The sequence below is a fragment of the Mustela nigripes genome, chromosome 17, assembly GCF_022355385.1.
Source record: "Mustela nigripes isolate SB6536 chromosome 17, MUSNIG.SB6536, whole genome shotgun sequence".
Classification (NCBI taxonomy): domain Eukaryota; kingdom Metazoa; phylum Chordata; class Mammalia; order Carnivora; family Mustelidae; genus Mustela; species Mustela nigripes.
The window spans coordinates 18,887,994-18,913,813 of NC_081573.1; the positions used below are offsets into that span (position 1 = coordinate 18,887,994).

At 51.0% G+C, this 25,820-nt stretch overlaps 1 protein-coding gene across 1 annotated transcript in view; it reads right to left on the bottom strand.

Moving 5' to 3' along the window:
- The window catches only part of CHST8 (carbohydrate sulfotransferase 8), a 125,175-nt gene that overhangs the window by 46,152 nt on the left and 53,203 nt on the right, over positions 1-25,820 (bottom strand). Inside the window, exon 2 of the mRNA XM_059381376.1 lies at positions 16,779-16,994. Within this exon, the coding sequence (XP_059237359.1) occupies positions 16,779-16,908 (130 nt within the window). The 5' untranslated portion in view covers positions 16,909-16,994. The remainder of the gene's footprint in view (positions 1-16,778; positions 16,995-25,820) is intronic.

Consider the following 25,820-nt stretch of genomic DNA (forward strand, 5'->3'; position numbering starts at 1 on the left):
GAGAACACGCAAATCACTAAAATCAGGAGTGAAGAAAAGAAGAAACACCATGAACGAATACAGGAGAATACTATCAGCATCTTTTTGCCAATGAATGAAACAACTTGAAAGAAATGAGTAAAGCCAGGGCACCTGGGTGGCTCAGTGGGCTAAAGCCTCTGCCTTAGGCTCAGGTCATGATCCCAGGATCTTGGGATAGAGCCCCTCATCGGGCTCTCTGTTCAGCAGAGAGCCTGCTTCCTCCTCTCTCTCTCTGCCTACTTGTGATCTCTGTCTGTCAAATAAATAAAATCTTTAGGAAAAAAAAAAAAAGAAATGAGTAAAGCCTTAAAAAGACATAAATTACGAAGCCGACTTTAAAAGCAGAAAATCTGAATAGACCTATAGTAAAGGAACTGAATTAGTGGTTTAAAAATCTTCCCACAAAGAAAAGTCTAGTTCCAGATGGCTTCAATGGCAAATTCTACCCAACATTTAAAGAAGAAAGAATGCCAATCCTTCACAAACTCTTCCAGAAAAACAGAAGAAGGGGAGGAAATACTTCCTAACTCATGCTGAGACCTACATTAATCTGATACCAAAGCCAGACAAAGCCATTGCAAGAAAACTACAACTATTTCTCAAACACCCCACAACACAACCCTAGTAAACTGAATCTGGCAACATATAAAACGGATTATACACCATGAGCCTGTGGGATTTATCTCAAGAACACGAGGTTGATGTATCACTGTAATACATCATATTTACAGAATAAAGGATAAAACCACATAACCGTCTCAACAGATATAGAACAAGCATTTGACAAAACTTGACATTCATGGTAAAAACATTTTTTTTCCCCCCAACAAACTGGCAGTAGAAAAAGACTTTCTCCAAGTGGCAAAGGCTCACAAAAATCCTACAGCTCGGGACGCCTGGGTGGCTCAGTTGTTTAAGCGGCTGCCTTTGGCTCAGGTCATGATCCCAGCGTTCTGGGATCGAGTCCCACATCGGACTCCTTGCTCAGCAGGAAGCCTGCTTCTCCCTCTGCCTCTGCCTGCCTCTCTGTCTGCCTGTGCTCACTCTCTCTGACCAAAAAAAAAAAAAAAAAAATCCTACAGCTCCCATTATACTTAATGGTGAAAAACTGCAAGCTTTTCTCCCAAGATTGGAAACAAGGCAAGCAAGTCCACTCTTACCACTCCTGTTTCTTATTGTACTAGAGGTCGTAGCCAGTGCAAATAGGCAAGAAAAAAAAGGCACCCAGATGGGAAGATGAAGTAAAATTTGCAGACAACGTGACCCTGTGTCTTAAGAATCCTGGGGAATTCACACACAATTAAAACTACTAGAATTAATATGTTGCAGGGTATAAGATTAATATAGTGAAATCTAATCTATTTCTATATATTAGCAATGAACATTTCTATATATTAGCAATAATATCTAACATATTAGAAATGTAATTAAGAAAACAATTCCACTCACTATGGTGATGAAAAGAATAAAATAACTTAGGAATAAATTTTTAAAAAAGAAGGATGAGACCTGTCTACCAAAAACTACAAAATATTGCTAATCGGAACTAAGGAAACCTAAATAAATACAGAGGCATTCCATGTTCATGGATTGGAAGACTCAATATTCTTGATAGTTGGATTCAATGCAACAGCCATCAAAATCCCTCTAGGCTTTTTGTTGGTGGAGATGAATGAATTGTAAAATTTATGCAAACTTTGCAAAGACCCAGGATAACCAAAATGATCCTGAAAAAGAAGTAGAAAGCAAGAAGACTTATAGTTCCTGATTTCAAAACTTATCAAGTTATAGCAATCGAGACATTGTACTATTGGCACAGGGTGGACATAAGGCTCTACTGAATAGAATTGAGACCCTAGAGACAAACCCTTACATTTGGGCAATTTATTTTTGGCCAAAGCACCAAGGTAGTACAATGGTGAAAAGATGGTCTTCAGTAAGTGGTGCTGGGACAATTGGACAAACCATACGCCACAGCTAAAAGATGAACTTAGAACATTATCTCACATAAAACATGAAAATTAACTTAAAACGAATCACAGACATAGATGTAAGAGCTAAAACTATAAACTTTTAAAGGAAATCACAGAAGAAAGTCTTTATGACCTTGGGGTTAAGCAAAGATTTCTTAGACACAACACCAACAGCATAATCCCCAAAAGAAAACAAATTGATGGAATGAACCTCTCCCAATTTAAAAACTTTTGCACTTCAAAAGACACCATCAAGAAAACAAAAAGGCAAACCACAGATAGGAGAAATCCCTTGCAAATTTAGTAAGTCCTTGGAGCTACAAAATAAAGAACAACAACTTAGCAAAAAAACAAATAACTCAATTTAAAAGATGGGCAAAGATTTGAATAGACATTTCTCTAAAGACGATATTTGAATGGCTAATAAGCACATGAAAATATGCTCCATATCATTAGTCTTCAGTGAGTGCAAATTAAAGCCACAATGAGGTATCACTTCACACCCACTAGAATGGCTATAATTAAAAAGACAGATCATACCCGGTGTTGATGAGGATGTGAAGTAATTGGAGCCCTCGTGCATGGCTGGCGGGAATGGCCATGGCACCATTTTGGAAACAGGCTGGCAGTTTCTTCAAAAATTCAACACCAATTTACGATACAGCCTCGCAATTCAACTCCTATCCATCCACCCGAGAAATGAAGACGTGCTCACAGAGAGACACGGGAGTTTCATAGCAGCCTTATTCATAATCGCCAAAAAAAAGTATAAACAATCCAAATGCCCAGCCACTGCTGAACAGCTAAACCACGGTGCTGTGTGACTTGGAAACATTAGTCAGAGGTAAATAGGATCGCACTCCTGATAGATGCCGCAACATGGGTGAATCCCGAAAACGTGACGCTCAGTGAAAGAAGGCAGATGCAAAAGACTATGTCTTGGAGGATTACATTTATGTAAAAAGTTCAGAAAAGGCAAATCTAGAAAGACAGAAAGCAGATCTGTGGTTGCAGCGGGGGAAACGGCGGGGGAGGCGGGGAGGTGGCTGACCGTAAATGGGCAAAAGAGATTTGGGGGATGGGGGCAATGGAAAGACCCTAAAACTGGATTGTGGGGATAGTTGCACACTCTGTAAATTTATTAAAAATTGCTGAAGTGTACACTTGAACAGACTGAGTGTTAGGGCACATGAATTATATGTGAATAAAGCTGATTTTTTTTTTTTTTTTTTTAAAGCCCTGGCTCCAGGCGCCATGATAGGCATCCCTTGGAGCTCACGGCTTCTCCTGAATCCCTCTCATTTTCTGCCTCCTGGGATTTCTCTTTCCTTTTAAAGAAGTTTTAGGTCCTGTTTTTTCCAGGGCAGGTGGGCACACTGCCGAGGCTGACCACACGGTCGGTATTCGCTTTCACGGGATTCTGGTATTTTCTGCTCCCCGGGGAGGGCTTCATGCATTTGCTCCCCTCTCAGTGAAGCAAATGGAAGAAATCCAAACAAAAACTGGCCGGATGGAGGGGTGTTCTGGCCCTGGGTGTGATTCTGCTGTTGGCTCTCTGGCCCTCTCTTTAGGACACAGAATGGATTGAGTGAGGTGGGGGGGGGGCGTGGAGCCACACCAATGCCTTTCCTGTTCTTTCTCCCACCAGCAGGAATCCTAGCTCAGTCCTTTAATTTACAGGCCCTGATGTGGAACGAGGATCAGACATCCCAGCACTCCTGGGACACTGCAGAAGGGCCAGCTTGGAAAGGAATCGGGGTGGACACCAGGAGCTCCCCATCACTCTACTCATGGTGAGTTCTGTCTGCCCAGGGACCTTGTGGTCCTGCTCCCTGCATAATCCCAGTGCCCAGCCAGGCTCGGGCTCAGTAAATATTTCTGAAATAATTGAGTGATAGTGGAAAAGTGCTTGCAGCCATTAAGAACCCCCCTCCCGCTGGCCCGTGGGCTTCTAATGCTTGCTCATGCTCTCTGGGAAGGGGCAAGGCCTAGCCCCTTCTTGACAGCCCCATATATTGTTCACGCCTGATGAACAGACTCGGTTTAAGCCCACAAATCCTTTAATTAGTGCTGCTCTTTCTGGGTTGGTTCTGGGAAGGAACTAATTCGAGCAGCGATCACTCGACTTGAAATATTATGAACGTAATTTCATTATTTGGTCTACTCCGGTCATGTCGGGCAAAAGGGTTACAATAACTGGTTTTGCCGAGTTCCTGCTAGAATGGCCATGCCTCATTCCTCTGTGACTGGTCTGCCCAGCCTGGAGCCCTGCCTGTGTACATCCCCCATCTGCCTAGGGCAGGGGGGAGCATCAGTGTGCCCTCAAAGCAGCCTGCCCCAAACTGTCCCACATGAAAGTGTTTCCCACGTGAGCAGTGAGCCCCAAGCACACATGCTTGGACCTCAGAATTGTGCACAAACACACTTGGGCACACACTGTGGGCGGGAGCCAGACGTGCACACATTCACAGAGGTCCCACCCCTGCACCAGCAGATGTATGCACGGACCAGAATGTGTCTGCAACACACAGGAATGAAGCATGTCCCAACACCAGCATGACCGTGTGGCACAGGCCCCCAGGCTGGCCCTCCAACATGGTGTCTCAGCTCCGAGTGGCGGTCAGAATCACTAATGAGACCCTGTGTTTTTGGGAATCTCGTTTAGGCACTGCCACTTGCCGACTGTGTAACCTTGGACCAATGACTCTGCCTCTCTGTACTCAATTTCCCCATCTGTTAAAAAAGAGACCTAGTGCTAGGAGGTTTCAGGGAGAAGGTTCTGGTAAACAGCAGGCATTCAGCACTCATACTGTCATCATTGCTCAGACCACAATCCCTGGTGCCAGCTCCCCGGATGCTGTCTGGATTCTCTAGAACTCTCTGGTCCCACTCACAGCCCTGGTGGCACTGTCCCTGACAAGGAGACAGCAGGAAAGAAAGAGTACACAGTGTCCCTTGCTGGGCCACACTTGGTCCCTCACCCAGAAGACCCCAGACAGATGTGACTACCACAGACAGTATCCCAGGTAGGGAAGAAAGAAGGCCAGTGTAGCCAACCTTGCCATCACTATGGGAAGCAGGATCTCCATTTCCACCCAAGCCTGCTCCACAGGGAGCCCACAGTCCACTCCCAGCCCTTTGGTGAGGGGCCCACCCTTGTAGGAAGGTTTGTCCAGAAATGATCCTTTATTCACAGCACCAAAGCTTGCTGCTGTTAGTGGTGCAAATACTTGCATATGAGTAATCATGTGTGTGAATGAAGGAAGGTTTTCGTGTGCGCCTCCCCAGACCCTGACTTTGCCTTGCCTCCCCCAAGCCTCCGCTGACTAGTCACGTTCTGCCCCTCCCCCCAGGCCCCATGCTGAAACCATGACAGTTCTCTGGTGGGGCTTCGGGCCTCCCGAACCAGGCAAGTGCCCCCTCGGGACTCCAGGAGGCCACTGTTGGTCTGTCAGCACCTCCAGAGGCTCTGCTTTGACTCACTTTGGGTCTGGCTTGAGGCAAGTCCTACCAGGGCTGGGAAGAATTCATGAGTCTCCTCCCCATCAGGCAGACCCACTACCTCTCTGTCCTGGGGAAGGGGGCTGCACAGAGAAGGCAGGAGGGGACAGTTCTCAGCCTGAGGGAGCTTTGGGATCTGGGACAGACCCCCTCCTTCCTGTCCATCCAACCAGTAGGAGGTACCTGTGTGAAGTGTAGTCCAACTCTAAAACTGTCTTCTCAACTTCCAAAATTTGACTGCCACTTAAAAATCAGGAGTAATCACAGAAATATGTTACAGATCCCTAGCTTCTTTGGAAAAAAATAAATCAAAGGGAGGGCCTGGGCACTCTGGGCCCACATGGCACCGAACTCTTGACTGGAGCTGAGCAGTGGCCCAGGCCTGTCTGCTCCCCACCTCCCTCCCCCACCCAGTCTTCTATGGTCTCCCTGCCCTGGATGCAATTTCTGATGGACCTGGTGACCCCACACACTTTTCACTGACATCCTACCTCATCCCTGTCTGTCCTGTCCCTGTCCCTCCCCATTTCCCTCCTTCGGAGACAGGCCAGACCCTGAGAGCAAAGGTCGAATGCATTCACAAATGACTGTGGCCTTCAACTTCCCAGGAGGAAACACATCTGGATACACAACCAAATCGGGGAGAAAGGTTCACAAACCATCCCCCTCAGTCCAGCCTAGGTCGGGAACCATCTGGGCTGAGAACCACTTGGCCAGGGACTGGACCCTTGACCTGCTTTGGGCACAACCAAGCTCAGGGGAGGGGAAGGGGAACTTGAACGGGGGCTAGACTGCTCCACAGGTGGTGTCTGGAACCTCTGAGGAGGGCTGGGCATGCCGCGGCCAGGCCTCAAGGCTGGGTGAGAAGCAGCCTCAACTTCCTGTCTGGACTCTAAGCTGTGAGAATAGGAAGAACCCCCCAAAGGCTTCTTACCCCATCCATTAGGGGCCAATGTCTGTGCGGGGCTCCCAAGCAGCAGCTACGTGGGGTGGGCAATGGAACCCATTGTAGCTGGGCTACTTTTCCCATATAAAGAAAACATTTTCAATGAGAGAACGGTCCACGGAGTTTCCCCATGAAAGTTAAAACTGCAGAGCCCCCCCATCCCAGATAAGCTTTATAATGAGAACCAACAGATAGGTAATGGGAAGCTTCTGGCCTAGATGGCATTTACCTGAGCTCCTAACTTCCTGCAAATTATTTCAGGAGAGAGAAGACACACACTGACCCTTAAGCCACAAGAAAGGGTCACCATAAACAGGAGAGGCTAGCAGGTGGGGTGCAGTGAGAGCCCCATCGAGGGCTGACCCAAGGCATGCGGGCCTCAGCCCACCCCCAGGGTGCCCCTGATGGGCTCACCATGCTGCAGGCCTGCATCAGTCTTCAGAACCAACTTTCCAGGGCTGCTGTTGTCATAACTACCACCATGACCTTTTCAAGGTTTAAAAAACCAAGAACCTCCCAGTGGCCATGGAGAAGGACAGCAACCATAGCAACAGGCCCGTCCTCGGACCCTTCTGGCACAGAACCATTTCTCTGCTGCCCACATTAGCTACTTAGGCTTTCAGAAAGGTTAGAGGGCCTTCCATAAGCACACGGTAGGAGCCCACTGGACTCTTCCCCACACTGGCAATGAACATGGCATTCTGATTCATGGTGTGCGCTGAGCTCCTCTCCCGCCGCAGCACAGATGTGGCTGAGGGGAAGGCAAGCCAGGCAGAGGGGCTGCCCTTCAGAGCCCCATGCCACTTTGGGACCAGAGCTCTCTCTGCCCTTCCGCTCCTGCTGGCAGATCTCCTGAGTTGAGTGGAGGCCTTGACTCTGATGTCAATGACCCCCCCCCCAACTAAAGATGCCTGGTTGGTGAAGGGGGTCAGGGGTTGGGGGGCGTGGGGCCCACATGGAGGGAGAGGAAGCTCAGTCCTGGGAGTAACCCCTGAGCCTAAGTGCTCCTGGGGCTCAATGATGGCCCAGGGGCAGTCACAGCATACCAGACCGGATGTGATTCTGGGGCATCTCACACACAGATCTTGAGACGCGCCCCCAACCCTGGTCTCCCTTCAGTTCATTCCAGGACGGGCAGAGTGGGGTAGGGGTCACACCACACCTGAGCCCCGCTCTGGGCCCGCCAAGCCATGACTCACATCACAAGTGAACAGAGCCCGATTCACCTCCCAAGTGAGAGGCCCAGGGGAACAGTAGGTCCCTGTGGCCACACAACCTGAAACCAGGGTTTCTGTGAGCCAGCACGGGCATCGGAACCAACGGCCCCACTTAGCCCCGGCTCAGGCCCAGACACAATAGGAGACCCAGTTTTCCAGCACGACTGTAATTTCAGAAGGAGGCTTTGTGTGGGCCTTATTAGCTAAGCCACCAGAAAAGCCTTGGGGCTGGAGTCAGAGTGTCCGGCTGCTGCTGGGTGTTGGCAAGAAATGCACTTTGAGGAAATGGCAGAAAAACATCAGAATGGACAAGAAAAGTAGACTGTGACATCAACCAGTAGCAACAGGCAAGGAGGGCAGGGTGAGCCGAGGAGGGGCTTTGCGGTCAGGCCCATCCGGGTTCAAATCCTGGCTGGGGCCACTCTGGCTGTGGGACTTTGGGCCACTCACTTAGCCTCTTTGAGTCCCAGCTGAGGACAATCGTGTTGGACTCCCAGGGTGGAGAAAAAAGGGAAGGTGCCAGGGTCGGTGCCAAGCGCCAAGGAATGGGACTCTCACGACGTTTCACACACATGGAAGCTTAATTACACGGTCTCATTAAAAAATTAACAAACACGTGTGGGGGACTGTGGCTTTCTAAGCCACGTTCATCCGGGACCCGGTTAGACCCACGCAGTGACCCCATCTCCTATTCTTAACATTTCCCTTTAGTTCCTTTAAAAACCGAAGTCTTGCTCGTACTGGGACGGAACCGGTGCCCCGATGTTCCATTCTGCTCTCCTTTTTAATCTCCCCTACCCCTAGGAACCTTTAGCTTAACAATTCTGGGACCGTTTTCTATTAATATCAATTTCCAGATTACAGTGATATGATGTCTGTTTCTTAATTTCATTAGGTGATTCCTGTTATTAGTTCCTCCATGTTCATTATTTTTCATTTAGCCTATTTTAACGCACCATAGGAAAGTGAGATTCTGGCTGGAGACCCCTGGGGTGTCTTCTGCAGGGGTGAGGGGAGTGTTTGAGGCTTGAATCAGAGAAACAGATGCTGGCGAACTGCGGGCCAGGTGTGCCACTGAGAATGGCCCTGTTGCAGTGAGAGAGGGTGGGGACAGGGAAACTCCTGCTGTAGAGACAGGGCCCATAGAGCCTCCCAGGGAGGGCAGAAGGAGGGTCCTTCAGGAACCCCACCCCCCCAAAAGAAGACTCCAGCCAGCACCCCAGAGTCCACCAAACCAGTGGGCTCCAGGTGCCCACACTTGAGGGCTATGTGTTCGGACACTGCCCTGCCCTTTCCGGCACCTTTTGCCTAACTACCATGTGGGGGATCTGTCTTCATCCCTACTGCCCTCAACACTTCCAGGGGGCAGCCTTCACCCCAGAGTCTAAGTCAGCACTACTCCAGAATGAGCACAGAACGCGGTGTGAGTGGTGCCCCCCTGAAATACGCAGACTCTGCCTCCACGCGCCCACCCCGTCAAGGAGGGCTTGGCCATCACAGCCCTGGGCTTCTTCTGGCCACGTGGGTTTCTAATCTTGCAATGGCTGAGCCCACGGGTTTCCTTCTTTCTGCCGGCACAGTGATGACTGGGAGGCCGCAGCTCACTACCACCCTGTGGCCCCAGAAGGAACCCCTCAGAGCCGCTCTGGAGTTTACAAGGATGAAGGGGGGGGTGCCAAGAAGCCCCCAAGGGCCACACTTGTAAGGAAACCATTACGAGGATCCTGCCCCATGGCCCCGACTTTGAGCCCGGTGCCTTCTGTGATGAGGAAAGTGCTCTCCAAAGACTAGGAGGAAACTCAGCAGGTGCTTTTTCCTTTGCTGTGGTCACAGAAAAGCAAGGTGCGGGAGAGTGAGGTGGCCCTCACGAGCCCTCAGCACTGTTTGGCGAGACAGTCTGAACACGCTTGCAGGTGTGTTGTTCAGAAACACCGGGTTCTGGGAGTCCCAGCCCTGCTGATTCCGCAATGATATATTGCCAGCTACTTAACAGGATGGATCACTGCAATTACATGTCACTTCTGATATTCACAGTCACAACAAGGATGTGTCAGCCTCGCAAGGTTTGTAGAAAATATATATGGCGCTCTGCAATGCTGGTGGGAACTGGTCTCGGGAAAGACTCAGGAGAACTCCAATAAAACCCACCTGCCCGGGGAAAGCAGATGGCTCCACAGAAATGGGGGCTGGGGGAGCGGGGAGTCTGGTTCCCCTGGCCCAGAAAGAGTGTGAGCACGCATGCCCCGGTGCCGGTTGGCTGTCCCTGCCCTGGGGCCAGCAGGGGGAAGAGGAGGGTCGGCCACCACGCTTCTGCCCACGCCATCAACTTCACATAAGTGAGCTATGAATCGCTGCTTGGCAGTCATGCCTGCTGCCTCGGCCCACCCGGCCCACTCTGGCCTGGCCGTGCCCTTAGGGCTCCAAGGGGACATCCTTGGGCCAAGAGTTGCTGAAGAAACAAGACACACGAGCCAAGTGTGGGCTCAGTACTGGCTCAGGCAGGGCTATGTGTCCCCGGTAACCATGGGACCAGGAGTGAGGGCCACACTTTCTCCGGCCAGCACATCCCTGCCTCCAGGGGACCGAAGCAGGAGCCCTCAACAGCAGTTCTCGGCCCCTGGGCAGTGGAATTCTGGCTCTGCAGATTTGCAGCTAGGAGAGACTAGGGCAAGCACACTGCAGAGAGACCCCAAGCTCCAAGCGGGTCTCACCCAAACCTACTTCACTGCTTCCATGGTAGGTCTATACCCGGTGGCCTCTTGGGCGCTACAGAAGACAAACATGCCACCCACAGCTCCCCTTCTCCAGGCAGCCCTCCGGGCTCCTCCAGCTACAAACGACTTTGACCTCAGGCATAGGACATGGAAGAAGTGAATGTGAGGCCTGAGAGCAGAGAGGCCGGAGGGGGAGGGGAAGGGGCTTTCTGTGTCTCCTGCTTGTTCCTGTGAGTCTGTGAGTCTGTGAGTCTGGAGTTCAGGGTGGAGGACTGACAGAGCAGCTCTGCCCAGCAACTCAGATGCCACCTGCCTAAAATAGAACACATGGTCTCCAGCCCCCTCCCCCAAATCGCTCCCCATCTGGCGTGTCTGCCTCAGTGAGTGGTAGACCCGTCCCAATCTGTCAGAGCCAGCAGCCCTACTCACCCTCATCACCGTCCCACTCTGTGTTGCTGACTCTGCCCTGATCCCCTGAATCCACGCTCTCCGGGCTCAACCTCCCCAGGTCCTGCCTTCTCTCCTGCATTGCTCTAACCTCCCCACTGGGTTCCTTGTGCTCTTGTCACCTCCTGTGCTCCTGATCACAGCTCCAGATGTGAGCCTTCTAACAGCCACCCCCACCTCAGGAGCTCCCCTCGCCCTGTAGTGAAGTCTCGCTCCTCTGAGAGGCTCCAAGGGAGGGCTTGTGGGCCCCAGGACTGGCTGTGTCTGCAGCAGGAGTCTAGACCCCCAGGTCACACTGCGGCCCCTGATCCACTGGGCGTTCCTCCCACTCCAAACTGCAACACACCTCCAAATCTTGATCCAGGCTCTCTCTGCCCGGGCCCTGCTCTGAGGTCCGGGGAGGCAACATGGAGCATCACCGTTGTTAGGAGGGAAGCAGGTGCATGTGGACAGCCTGCTGCCCAAGGACAAATCCCAGCTCCGAAACCCAACACTGTGTGGTCTCGGGCATGGCTCTTAACCTCTCTGATCTCAATAGTCTCATCTGTCAGGTGGCGTAAGAGTGCTTAACTCATGGGTTTAAAGGCATTCAGTGAGTACTAAATACCTGTAAAGTGCCGGGTACAGTGCCCAGCATGCAGCGAATAACACATTAAGAACAGTGCTGCTGTGTGCCCACCGGGCGGCTGTCCAGCACTTTGTAAACAGGAATAATCAGTTGTTCGCAGAATTGTATGTACTGGGGCACCTCAGTGGTGCAGCTGGTTAAGTGTCTGAGTCTTGATTTTGGCTCAGGTCACGATCTCAGGGTTGTGAGATCGAGGCCCATATAGGGCTTCATGCTCAGTAAGGAGTCTGCTTCTTTCTCTCTCTCTCTCCGGCTCTCAAATAAATAAATAAATCTTTAAAAAAACAAAACAAAACAAAAACACAAACAAGAATTATATGTATTAAAACATACAAAGTGCTTGGCCTAGGGTCTGGCACATGGTAAAAAGCAGATTATTACCCTCAGCCTTGAATGCCATTGTGCTGTGGAAGGAATGTCCTGGGCAGACTGTTGCTGACGAGGTCACCGGGGGCTGTCCAGTCCCTTTGTCTGCACTAGGGGCCCCTGAACCGCTGCTGTCACTGTGGTTGCCTCTGTCCTCGACACCCCAGCATCATCCCCAAACCCAGCTCCACCGTTTGCAATTCCACGGCTTCAGGAAAGCCAAGAGCTTACATCTCTGAAACATGGGGTGTCCCCGCTTTAAGAAAACTCACTCTAGGAAAAAAAAAAAAAAAAGGAAAGAAGGAAAGAAAAAAGACCTATTTATAGTGCGTTAGCAACAGACTCTGTATCATAAGATCATGGTTTTTTATTTGCCAATGAATAAACCAATCAATCCACCATCACTTTGGCTGCATGGGTCACTAACAACGACTCACCTTGCCCCATTAAAACAAAATCCATCCCACTTAAAAGAATGAAGGAGGAGGGGCACCTGGGTGGCTCGAAGTTAACCACCTGCATTGGGCTCAGGTCATGATCCCAGAGTCCTGGGATCAAGCCCTGCATCAGCATTGGGCTCTCTGCTCAGTGGGGAGTCTGTTTCTCCCTCTGCCTGCTGCTCCCCCTGCTTGTGTTCCCTCTCTCACTTTCTCTCGCTGTCAAATAAATAAATAAATTCTTTAAAAAAAAAAAAAAAAAGAATGAAGAAAGAATGATAAACTCTCAACACCGCATTGTGCAGTTGCAGCCCTGAATGAACGGATGGATCCAGGGGCTTCAGCAGTGGCTAACAGGCGTCACAAGAGAGAGCCAGGCAGATGTGCACCTCCTCATGGAAGAACATAGAATCACACGTGCATCCCCCAAAAAGAAAATAGGAGCACCTGGGTGGCTCAGTTGGTTAAGTGTCTGCCTTTGGCTTGGGTCATGAGCCTGGGGTCCTTGGATAGAGCCCCACATCGGGCTCCCTGCTCAGTGGGGAGTCTGCTTCTCCATCTCTCTCTGCCTTCCCCTCCACTCCACTCATGCATGCCTGCAAGCACGTTTTCTCTCTAATAAGTAAAATCTCCAAAAAAAGAAAAGAAAATCTCCCAAACCTGTATCTGATCAAGCTGCTAGATTTGCTTAACTTACAGGAAGTACAAAGAGCACAAAACAATGTTAAAATACACCAAACAGGGCGCCTGGGTGGCTCAGGGGGTTAAAGCCTCTGCCTTCGGCTCAGGTCATGATCTCAGGGTCCTGGGATCAAGCCCCGCATCAGGCTCCCTGCTCAGCGGGGAGCCTGCTTCCTCCAATCTCTCTGCCTGCCTCTCTGCCTGCTTCTGATCTCTGACTGTCAAATAAATAAATAAAATCTTAAAAAAAAATACACCAAATACATACGATCGGCAAAAACCCCAACGGGGATAAACTCGGCAGGACCTGGGACCAAGTCTCCTTAATAAAAGAGCAAGAGAAAAACAAAGGTGAGGAGAGAATCCTATACATTGAAAGAGATAGAGGACTCGACCACCAACTGCAATGTGTAAGCTTAATCTGGATTCTGGATAAAACGAAGTGGAAATAAGGGTACTGATAATATTTGTTATGCAACTAGAAATTTGAGCACTGGATATTGGGCGATATTAAAGAATCGTTGGATGTTTAAAAAAAAGAATTCTTATCTTTTTTTTTTCAAGAATTCTTATCTCTTAAACAAAGCAATACATTGTAGTATTTATGGCTGAACTGACATGCTATCTGGTATATGCTTTAAAAGTCAGGAGGAGGAAGGTGCCAGTGGCTGTGAACGTGGGCAGCCCCATGACAGAGCCCGCTGGTACCTGGAGCCCGGAGCTCGTCTCATCTACTTGGTGTGTGTTCCAAACCCTCCATAATAAAAAGTTCATAAAGAAAGGCCACTCGTAAAATTTCAGTCTGCCCAGCCACACGTCTGGAATCTGTCTTCTATATCCCCAGGGCTAGCAGGCCAGGATGTGTTACTCCTGGTTCTGGCCTGTTCTCTGCATCTTGTACATAAGGAAGGAGCAAGCCTAGTCTCCTGGGTCAAGAAGTGAGTTTCCTGAGGCCTCAAGGCCTGGCAATATTGGAGACTGGAAAATAATTGGATACCTGAATTCTCTGTTACAGACGACATACCTAAATCTCATTTTAGGTGAGAGACAAGTTAACCAGCAGCTATTCACATTCCAGAAGGTTTGACTGATTTAAAATAGAGCAAACTTTTTTTTAAAAATGGCTTAATTTACAAAAGTTGGCAAGCCCGTAAGATTGCATCTGATGCATGAGTCAGGTGAGGTTTGCTAACTGGTCCCTGAGAAGTTCACATGCTATTAACACCTAATGACTGCCCGAGAGAAAACTGAGCAGCACAAGCAAGGGAAAGCTCCTTCTCCCACTCTCGGGCTTGTTTCTGGATCTTCACCTGCCCACCCTTCCCTGCCCAGCCTGGTTAACGCCACCAAGGGTGGCTCCCAGACCTCGAGTTCCCAGGGAAGTTGCTGATGCTATAAAAGCCCGAGTAGCCCGTGCGGAATTTCCCTCTCCAGGCGGCATCCCTGATGGCCTTCCCCAATCTGGATGACAGGGCAGCCTCCTGACTTTGTACCTCCCACCAGCAGAAATCCACAGGGAGAAGGCTTGTCCAGGCCCCTGGGGCCACCCACGCATGCAACTGGATACATACACTTTGTAAGCACTGGTTTCCAACAGATAAATGTAATCAAGGTTTATATGCTCAGAGAAGCCAACAGGATGGGATTGTTTCACTTGAAAGATCAGAAGAAAATTGTAACTAATGTTGTGGAAAATTACTTTGATATTGCTTTCTTGGTACCGAATCACAATTAGGCTGCTGTGAGAAGTACAGGGAAAGAATAAATGAATAGTAACAAATCAACACAAACAGCCTGTGTCAGGAACACTTTGCTCAGGGAAAGTAACATAAGCATTACTTAAAGTTTTATGACTGTGTTTGATGTGATTTACGTAGACCGTCAAGGTTGCCCATCCCCGGCCACGTGGCGCAGGTGGTCCGGCTCCATTTACACCATTACACCCACCTGGCTCAAGCCCCAGGTGTGCTCCTTGCACCAGTCAGCCACGCTGCCCCACTGCAAGGAGAAATACGCGCCGAAGCTTCGTGGCACTCCCCATGCCCTGCGGAGGCTCAGAGCTCCTTCCCCAGCTCGCCACTCCACCCTGGAAATCCCAGAGGTCCTCCAGGGTCTGGCCCCACGGGTAATGGAGAAGATCCATAGGCGCATGCGCAGGCACAGCTGGCCGGGGGCGCATGCGCAGGGGCAGCCGGCTGGTATGGGGCCGAAAGTGACAAAGCACAAGCGCTCTGCTTTGCCGTGATTGGCATGGCGGGGTGCGGGTCCGGGCCACCAGGCTCCAGCTTTACCCAGGGATATAGCATCTCCCTACAGTGTACCACAGCTGAGTGCATGACCCCTGCCCACACAGACGCCATTCACAGACTCGGGCCTTCTCTCCTAGGCTCATCCCACAGAACGCAGACCCTGAACACAAGGACCCGCTGCCCATGCGTGCTCCGCAACCACACAACACACACCAACATGGGCACCACAGTTCCAGGGGTCACCCTGAGGATACAGTACTCACCCCAAACGACGTTTAAGGGCCCTTGTTCAGCACAGATAACCCTACGCCTAGGGGATCTGATCTCAGCCCGCCTGACAGCCTTACTCTACAGGGCCAGGTTCTGCTGCCACAGGGCCACCAGCGACTCTAAAGCTCATATGGGGCTATAAAGTCCAGAGAGGAGCCAGCTCAGAAGCAGGCAGTATCCTTGCTTCTCCAGAAGCTGGGGAGAACCTAGACCCACTTCTGACAGCCACTATCCCTGAGGGCCTGGCCCAGGCATGAGTCAGTCCCAGTGACTCACCTGCTGTCTCCTGGGGTCCCACCACCCTGGCTGACTCTTACTGATTCTTGATGAAAGAGTGAACTCATCCGCCTCCCCACCTGGGGCAGCTGCCAGGCCTCATTCTAGCCTCCTGGTGCTCCTTCTGACTTTCCATCTGATGCCTACAGGCCTTCAGTCTATGCAAAGGATGGCTGAGCCAGCCAGAGGTGAGGGCAGAGCTGGGGAGGGGGCTGTAGGCCCGAGTACCTGGGCCCCCCTCCCTGAGGGCCAGATGCCCTATGCAGGGCCCTGCTCTTCTGAAGACTGGTGCAGGAATTTCTCTGCCAAAGCCCACAGCCTCTACTCATCTTCCATATTGTCCGTGTCCTGGAGCACACGGGTATCTTCACAGACTTCCCCACTAAAGGTCCCAGGCCCACCACTGAGAGATGAGTGGGGGCTGGGTCTCAGCATGAGGCTCCTTGCCTGAGCTCCCCCTCTCCATATTCTGCCTGCCTGAGGCTCCAGAACCATCCCTTCCACTTTCTCTTCCACCTGTCCTCAGCAGATCTCTGCAAGTCAGGAAGGGCGCTCCCCTCCATGGCTCATGAGGGACACGTGGGATGCAGGCAGCAGGCAGATGCCAGGAGGAACAATCTCAGCCTCACAAAGGCAGGAGGTAGCTTGACCCCCTCTGCCCAGGCCAAAGGGCCTGGATTTGAGGAGTCCCAGGGTTGGCAGAGAAGCAGAGTCCCATGGAGGGGCATGACCTCAAGGAGAAGTCATTCACCCTCTAATATCCCAGACCACATGGGGGAGGCCCCCCAGAGATGGCAGAATCCTCCTTAAGCCTCAACTTCACCAAAGGCAACAAGTGGATGAGAGCCTGGCTATCATTTTAAGAGGAGGGCACAGGCCAGAGACCACAGACTAGAGGCCAGAGGCTGATGCCCGCCAGGAGAAGGTCAGGCCCCCTCCTCTGCCTGCCGGGGCTCTGGGCACAAACTAGGGACCGGGGCAGCCATGGAGGCCTGCCCTTCAGACAGGAAAGCTGGGGCGCGCGGGCAGCAGGGCCCAGCGCAGGGGCTCACCTGGCAGCTGCTGAGGGGCGAGCTCCGTGGGGTCCTGCAGGCTGATGAAGAGGAGGAGGCCTGCGGCTCCGAACAGCAGGATGGATGAGAACATGCAGGCCAGCCGCATGGTTCCGGCTCGTGCGGTCATCCGGGGCTTGCTCCGGGGTCACCTCTCGGGTGTGGGAGGTGCGTTCTTCCTTCATCGTCCACACCATGCATCCATCAGGGCATGGTCTACGGCAGACGGGGAGAAAGAGGGTCCATCACTGAGACACAAGACAACTCGTGTGGGCTGAGGCCCCAGTCACTGCCTGCGACCAAGTGTGACCCCCGACTCCTCCGTCCTTTAGAACTTACTCAATCATGTCCCTTCCACTTCTCCAAGCCCAAGGAGGCTGAGGGAGGTCTAGTCACCACCTGTGGCTGGGACCCAGCTTCCCAGCAGGGGCTCCTGTATTTGCACCCCCAGAAAAACCAAAGGGGATACTCTCTGGACTCTGCCTGGGGGAGCCCAGGGTGGGGTCCCAGAGACCCACAGCCAGTATCAGCCCCTGCACTGTCCAGGCACTCTGAGCTTCCAGAAGAACTGGTGTCCTTATAGGTCCCTATAGGGTGTCTAGGTACAGGCCCAGCAATTTGGGTCCTTGTCCCTTACAAGTGGCCTGGTAGACAGAGAAGCTCTTGGATCTCTCTGCCCTGGCTCCTCTCTGCAGGGTGTTGGGGACAAGTATCCCTCCAGAGCCAGATGCTTTGGGAAGGAGCCTTCCAGGCCCAGAGGCTGTCAGGGACAGAGAATCCCCCACCTGGTGGCTGCTCTCACCAGCCAGGGCTGTGTCTCCCTGACAGATGGGTGGGCTAGCAGAATAGAGACTCCACCGGCTAGTCAGCTGCGTCACAGGGAACTGAAGCTCTGGCCAGACCAAGCTACTCCCGTTCTTGAGGCCCTCAGGCCTGGAGCTGAGGCAGCCAGACCCACATTTGACAGATCCCAGGCTCAGAGGCAGGTGACAACTTCCCTTGTGTTCCTGCCAATGGGCACCCATCACCGCTGACCCAGAGCGTGCCCAGGTGACTTGCCCCTCACCCCGGTTCCTCCTGAAGGGCAGAGCCAGAAATGCCAAACACCCCACATACCAACGAGTGACTCCAACTGGGCCAGGCTGTGGGTCGAGATGGGGGCAGCCCAAGGCCATTTGCTCATAGGAAGGAGGTAAGATCCTGCAGTGGGGTATGACATGGGTGGAGTGGGACAGGTGCTGAAGAGGGATCTGCACAGGAGGTCATGCTGGACGGGCAGGGATTTGAGACCCCCCCCCCCCTTTTAGAGAAAGGCCGCTCTGTCCCCTTGCTTTCACCCATTCCTACTAGTCTGGGCAGAGACACCATCCTCTCTCTACCCAAAGGCCTTGCGGGAGCTTCCTCCGCCCTGACACAGGACAGCTCTAAAGGAGGCTAAGACGAGGTGGGCAGTTTCTGAGATCACAGGTAGGTGGTTAGATCCCCAGACCAGATGTGCTGCTTGGCACAAGGACTCTTCCCCGCCTCGAGTCTCCTTGGGCACTGTACTGTGGTCAAGGAACCCATTCCTGACCAAGCACCCAGGCATTGGGGGAGGAAGCTCCAGCTCCTGTCCCTCTGTGAACCCATGCTCCTGGGGGAGCACGAGGCAGGAAGTCAGAGGAGTCCTTCCCTCCCCAGCCCAGACAAAAATTCCCAAGGTCTAGACTGTTCTCAGCAAAGCTCTGGGGCTGACTGTTAAATTGCAGGTTTGGGTTTCTCCCCTCTGCAGTCTCTGTAATTATGTTTTCACTCAGTTAACTTTAATTAACCTGCCCCAGGCCTCTATGCACGGGAACACGTCTGAGCGCAGGGCTCTCTGGGCCGTGCTGAGCAGGTGGTTCCCACGACCTCCCAGCTTTTATGTTCAGGAGACAGCACCGAGGAGGGCTGTATTGTCTCTGGAGCTGGCTCAATTTGCCATTGGCCCCGACCTCCTGGCAATGGCCCCCACCCCAAAGAAAGATAGCTGCGCCCGCCATCACCAGGGACACCGCTGCAGGGGGCTTGCAGTGGGTAAAAATAGGCAGCCGAATGTCCCCAAAGGCTCAAACCCTGAAGTCCCTTGTGGGGCTCTGTGGCGTCTCCCTCTGTGGCTGCCCAGGATGGGACTGTCCTGGCGGTGGGGGGTGGGGGGTCAGTGCTTGGCTCAACGTCCTGCAAAGACACAAACACAGTGGTGCAGATCCCAGGCCCCTCTGAAGGACAAGGTCACTCTCAACACTGTGTCCTTCAGTCTCCCAGTGACAGGCCCTTTGTGCAGGGCCAGCCTCGAGGTCTGAGGGAAGGGGGGGGGGGCAGAGGGCCTCCTGTCCCAAAGCAGTGGGCTTAACCCCCCTCTGGTTAACCCCCACGGAAAGGAGTCAGAAGAGTGGGAAAGTGTCACACACATGGATTCGGCAGGGACAAGACCCTCAGATAGGGAGCAGGGGAGGCGGCTCAAGGCCCTTCCAGATCAGATGCAAGGGCTCTAACAGACATACACACACGTATGCACACACAGCACGCACGCACACACCATCGACAGTCCCCAGCAAGGCCACAAGCTGTAAAGAAAGTACCACGAAGCCCTGATGTGTGGGGCTGGGGTGGTCGCATGCTGCCTGCAGCCTCACGGGCCTCCTGGGTCAGACACGAGACCAGGAGGTCCATCTGACCTAGGGTGAGGGAAAGAGAGAGGAAGGTAGAAAGGAAGGGAAGGAGAGTGGCCAGTTTATGGCTGGGGCCCACTGCTGCCCAGTAAAACAGCTAATAAAGTGCCACCCGATCTTGATGCAAAGGCTCTAGTGGATGGGAAAAAAGCAGGTTGTCGGGGGTGGCTCAGAAGAACATGCTATCATCACTGCATTGTTTGCAGGAACTGGCACGGCCAAAGTGGCTCTGGAAGGACTGGCCAGTCCCCTCCCACTCCCAGTCACTGCCCCACTGTCACAGTCCAAGCCAATACAGACTTCCCCCATTCTGCAGCTGCGACCTGTCCTCCCTTGTTTCTGAACCGACCCCCAACCCCCAACACAGAGCCAGTCTCCAGCAGCCCACGTGCCTGGGAACCAGGATGAGGACCACATCCCTGGCCCCCAATCAGGGGGGCAAGGGTTAGGGGGAGAAAATCAGCCCTAGGACCTGCACCTTCACCACAGCGGAAGCATCAACCATTCAAGTGTCTGGTCTCAGAGACCCAACCTTTTGTTGACGTCCAGGAGAATACAGCACCCTCTCTGTTCTCCATGCCCAGGGAAGCTGGCATTAGAGGCAGGCGTGGCTCTCCCTGAACCCTCCCTAAGCATCAGACTCCAGCATTCCCCTCAGACGCCTTCCTCTCAGTGTTTAGTCCTCACTGCAGACCATCTAATCAGCCAACTCCCTGCTATGTGCAAATGGAATCAAAAGGTTAACATGCCTCCCCTCCTGGGTAACTGGTTTGCAGGCTGGCTGGGTCTTCACCGCCCCAGGAGAGGGCCAACATCATAGAACCCATAGGAACCTCCTTCCTTTAAAGGTGGAGGGTGGATAGGCGATCACCCGACACTCCAGGGAGTGTGTGTATCTGATCCTCTATTGTTCCCACGAGGGTCCTTGTCTTCAAAGTCACATGTTATTTTCAAGGCAACGGGGAGATGCTGGTCCAAGGCTGCTTGTCTCCTGGGAGTTGGGCTGCTGTAGGGGGAGTGGCCTCCGTGATCTGTCACAGGCCGGGGCCAGGCTGCCCAGGGCCCTGAAGACATACTCACAGTCCTCCACTCCCACCTGGGACTGTTACAGCCTTACAGTGCGCAGCATCCCACTCGGCTCCCCTGACAAGTCCCCCCCACCCCCCACCTCCCTGCCTCTCTTCCAGGACCAACAGACAATAAGAAAATTTCAAGTAACTGAGGGCAGAGTGAGGAGGAGTAAGGCAAGAAAAATAAACAGCCCACTTGTCCTGTCCTCACAATCCCTAGTTTTCCCAGTGGCGTGCTCTCCCTGAGGCCTGAATGGCATCACCAATTTTTACTGTAAGGAAAAAAAAAATGCAATTAATTTTGCAAACACCTCCTGGGACACAGGTCAGGGCCAAGGATTCCTCCCATTTCCTTATTTATCCAATTTAAAAATTTGTCTCGGGAAAATTCACTTTAGGGCACAAGCAAGGACTTGGGAATTCAGCCAAAACGCACGCACCTCCAGTGGCGACAGGCCGGCAGGCGATGGACGGATGGCTCCAAGGACACTCTTGGCTGCGGCTGCTCCAAGGCCTGGATGCTTTCCCCCAGTCACCCAGAGGAACCCCTCGGGCTGTGAGGACCCACTCCAGTGCCCCACTGGAGGCAGCCGGAGGCGTCCGGCCCTGTGCTCCTGGGAGCACCCACTTGGTGTGTGGACCCTGGGCCCCAGAAAGTTCTCTGTCCAGTCAGTCTCCTCCGTGCACGGGCAGGAGCGAACAATGACGTCCCTCCCAGCTGAGGGCTCCAGGAGGAGCTGCTCATCGGGAGAGAGGCTGCTATGGCAACTTGAGGAGAATGGAGCCAGGCACTGCCGTCACCTTGAATCCGGCACCAAGCATTCCACCGCGGGCAGAGGAGGCTGAACCTCCGCTCCGCCCCTGACAAGCCTCCTGCGATGGGGCTGACCTCCCGCCTTCCCTGCTCAGCCTCCTGGCCTCAGGAACTCATTTGCTCCTCACTGAAACGGAGCACACAGCCCAGTCCCCCGAGAACGCCACCTCCATCTGTTTTGTCAGACAAGTTCTTCCGTGTGTGTGGCTCCTGCTTGCTTCTGAGATGGGGTTCTTCTTGATTTCAGCTCATTAAAATCCTGCAGCTAATTAAAACCTAACAGCAGCAGCGGCAGCAGCAAACTCTGGGATGAGTCCCTCTAGTTTTTATGCGTAGGCATAAAGTTGCAATGCCCAGCAAGGGTGACGAAAGGCTACAAGACAGACAGAGGCGGGGTTGTGGACTCCTGCCCTGCCAGATGCAAGAGGGCGCTGACCTGGGTCCTGAAATGAACAGAGCCTAGCCTCAGCACACCCAGCCGGCGTGGGTGCTCCCCTCTCCTGGGGAAGGCAGTTCACCTGCCCTACTCCTCTCCATTATAAGGCAGGGATTCCCTCCAATTCCCCATACTTTCTGCTGGGTGGGAGAAAGGGAGCCCTAAGGCAGAGGTAAAGGCATAAATCAGGCTCAAACAGCCCCAAAGCCTTGTCCCCACGAATCTACTAGGCTACAGCCCAGCTTTCCACCACTGCTTACACAGAGAGGCAGAGGGGAAGCCTGCAAACACACAGGTGCAGCGAGGGATCTCTGAGAGCCTGGCCAAGGAGTCACAAGCTATGATGCCCTGATTGCTTTCAGGGGAAGGACTACACTGTGGATACCATCTCTGCCCAAGACTTCACTTTTAGGGCATTTTATGAGGCAGGCTAGAGGACAGTTATTCTGCAGGTAGAGAAACCGAGTCCCACCCTGGCAGAATCTGGGATGCAGATTCAGTACCCCCAATCCCATAAGCATGTGTTACCTCGATAACAGCCCTTCTCTCACCATGCGGAGAGTGTTCACACACCTGTCTCAAACACGTGGAGCCCCGAGAGCAGTGTCACACCCTCTCCACACCTTCGTATTCCCAGCACTTACACAGTGTCTGGCACAAGGCAGGTGATCAACTTAACCTGTGTTGTATGTGGTGTGAGCATATCTGGGCCATCTGCAGAGAGGTACTCCACAGACCTGGTATTTCTAAAAGGTTATGCTTTCTCAGGGAGCTGTGGGTTTGTTTGGATCAGGTCTAGGTTAGAATTAGGTCCAAAGAGGAGCTCAGTCCTGTGAGAAAAGAGGAGGCGAGGAAGTGGGGTCCATTAGAGATCCTGATGGAACCTGGCAGCTCCCACATACCCAATGCACACTCACCACAAGGATGCCTCTTTTGTATCTTCATTTTGGTAAGGCAGAGTTCAAATCATGGGGCTTAAAGACCAATACACTCATGGAGGTAAAAGTGGAATCTATTCATATATATATATACATATATATATGTATATATATATATATGTCTTAATATACATAAGTACAAATATACAAGTCATTTAGATGCCATAAAATGGATTATGCTAGGAAACTCCTACGCGAAACTGAAGTTTTAATGTGTTGATCCAAAGTCAATGAGGAAAGTGGGGGAAGATAGTGGAGAGGGACAATCCTAAGTTCACCTCCACCTGGGGACATACTGAAGCATCAACTACACGTGTGACAGCTCACTCTGAAAACAACCTGAAGCCTAGCCAAACAGATCTTCCTGAGCTAAAGACATCAAGAGAAGGCCATATTGAGAAGTGTACGAGGGTCAGAGACAAAGTCAGGAACCAAACCCCCGGCGTGGCAATCCACAAGCAGGAGGGACATCACAGGTGTGGAGGACTGAAGAGGAATAGCCCACATCAGGCATCCCTGGCCCTGAGGACCTGCACAGAGAAGATGAGCCCCCATGATGTCTGGCTTTGAAAATCAGCCCGATTCACCTTTGGAAGAGTTGGAGGTTTATAGGGAACCGATTCTCCAGTCTTAAAGGGCCAGTGCACTCTATCACTGGGCCCGAGAGCCAGCAACAGAAGCAGCAGTTTAAAAAGCATCAGGGGTATACATGAAGGGGATTTATGGACTAATTCTAGGGTATGTGTTGGAGGGTTAGGGATCTGTGAGAGTTTTCTCCAGGAATGGGAAGTCCTGGCAGGTGCTATTTCTCTTGCCTGCCTTTTGTCTTGGCCAGATGCTTGAGGTAGCCAGTTCTGACACTCTCCATCTAACTTGCCCTGCCCCAGAATTCTTCTGAAGACTAGCCCCCCCACCACCAAACCAACCTACCAGCAGGCACCTCTCCAAAGTGGCTCCCACAATGAGCAGCCCCAGCCGGGATTGATGCCCTGCCAGAGTGACTATCAGTTCCCACACCCAACAGGTAGCTCTGTTCAGAAATGGCACATCTCCAGAACAAATCCTGACCCAGGGAGTGAGGGAATGAGCCCTACCAACTAGCACATGACTCTTTTATCCAATAGCATGTGAGCCAAGCCCCGCCCACCAGACAAGTTAGGCTGAAAACTGGCCCCATCCACCAGTGCACCCTCAGCACTCAGCTCAGTCCTAACTAGAGGGTGCTTCCATCCCACATAGAGGAGCACCACATATATACATATAGAACAAACGCAGAGTCAGACAAAGTAAGGAGGCAGAGGTATAGAATTCAAACACAAGAACAAGACAAAACCCTAGAACACAAGCTAAACAAAACACAGATAAGGAATCTATCTGATAAAGAATTCAAATTAATGGTTATAGATACTCACCAGACTTGAGAGGAGACTGGAAGAACTCAATAAGAACTTCAACAAAGAGATAGAAAGTATTTAAAAAGAACCAGTCAGAGGGGCGCCTGGGTGGCTCAGTGGTTTAAGCCTCTGCCTTCAGCTCAGGTCATGATCTCAGGGTCCTGGGATGGAGCCCCACATTAGGCTCTCTGCTCAGTGGGGAGCCTGCTCCCCCCTCTCTCTGCCTGCTTCTCTGCCTACTTGTGATCTCTCTCTGTCTATCAAATAAATAAATAAAAATAAATAAAAATATTTAAAAAGAACCAGTCAGAGCTGAAGAACACAATAAGTGAAATGAAAAATACGCCAGAAGAATCAACAGATTAGAGGATGCAAAGAACAGATCAATGATCTGGAAGTCAGGGTAGTAAAAAACAACTAGACTGAAATAAGAAAAAAGGTTTTTTAAAAATGAAAATAAGTTAAGGGACTTCTGTGACAACATCAAGCAAAATAACATTCACATTACAGGAGTCTCAAATGGAGAAAAGAGAGAGAAAAGAGATAGAAATCTTATTTGAAGAAATAATAACTGAAAACTTCCCTAACCTGGGGAAGGAAAGAGATATCCAGATCCAGGAACCCAGAGAGCTCCAAACAAGATGAACCCAAGGGGGTCCACATCAAGACACACAATAATTACAATTATTGTAATTATTATAAAGTATAGGAAAAACTAAAGATAAAGAGAGAATTTTAAAAGCAACAGGAGAAAAACAGTTACATACAAGGGAAACCCCATAGAGCTATCAGCTGATTTCTCAGCAGAAACTTTGCAGGCCAGGAGAAAACAGCCTGAGGAATTCAAAGTACTGAAAGGAAGAAACCTATAACCAAGAATACTCTACCCAGCAATGTTCAGAATTGAAAGAAAGATAAAAGTGTTTCCCAGACAAAAGATAAAGGAGTGCATCACCACTAAACTAGACTATAAATGTTAAAGGGAATTCTTCCGGTAAAAGAAAAGACCCATAACTAGAAGTAAGAAAATTATGACAGAAAAAACTTTGACTGATAAAGCAAACATATAGTAAAAGTAGTAGATCAATCCCTTAGAAAGCTAGTATGAAGGTTAAAACATAAAAGCAGTAAAATCAATTATATCTACAAAAAGTAGTTAAAAAGTAATGTAAATTACTTTACATAAAGTAAAAATATGTAAAACATGACATCTTATACATAAAATGTGGAGGGGGAGTAAAAATTTAGTGCTTTTAGGGGCAACTGGGTGGCTCAGTGGTTAAAGCCTCTGCCTTTGGTTCAGGTCATGATCTCAGGGTCCTGGGATCGAGTCCTGAATCAGGCTCTCTGCTCAGCGGGGAGCCTGACTCCTCCTCCTCTCCCTCTCTGCCTGCCTCTCTGCCTACTTGTGATCTGTCTGTCAAATAAAAAAAAAAAAATTTAGTGCTTTTAAATTTTGTTCAAACCTAAATGACCATTAACTTAATATAAACTGCTATATACATAGGATGTTACATATGAACCTCATAGTAACCAGAAACCAAAAACCTATCATAGATACACAAAAAATAAAGAGAAATGATCCCAAGTATAACTCTAAAAGACATTAAACACAAGAGAAGAGAGGAAGAGAAGAAGAAATGAACAGAGAATTACAAAAACAATCACAAACAAAATTAACAAATGACAACAAATACATG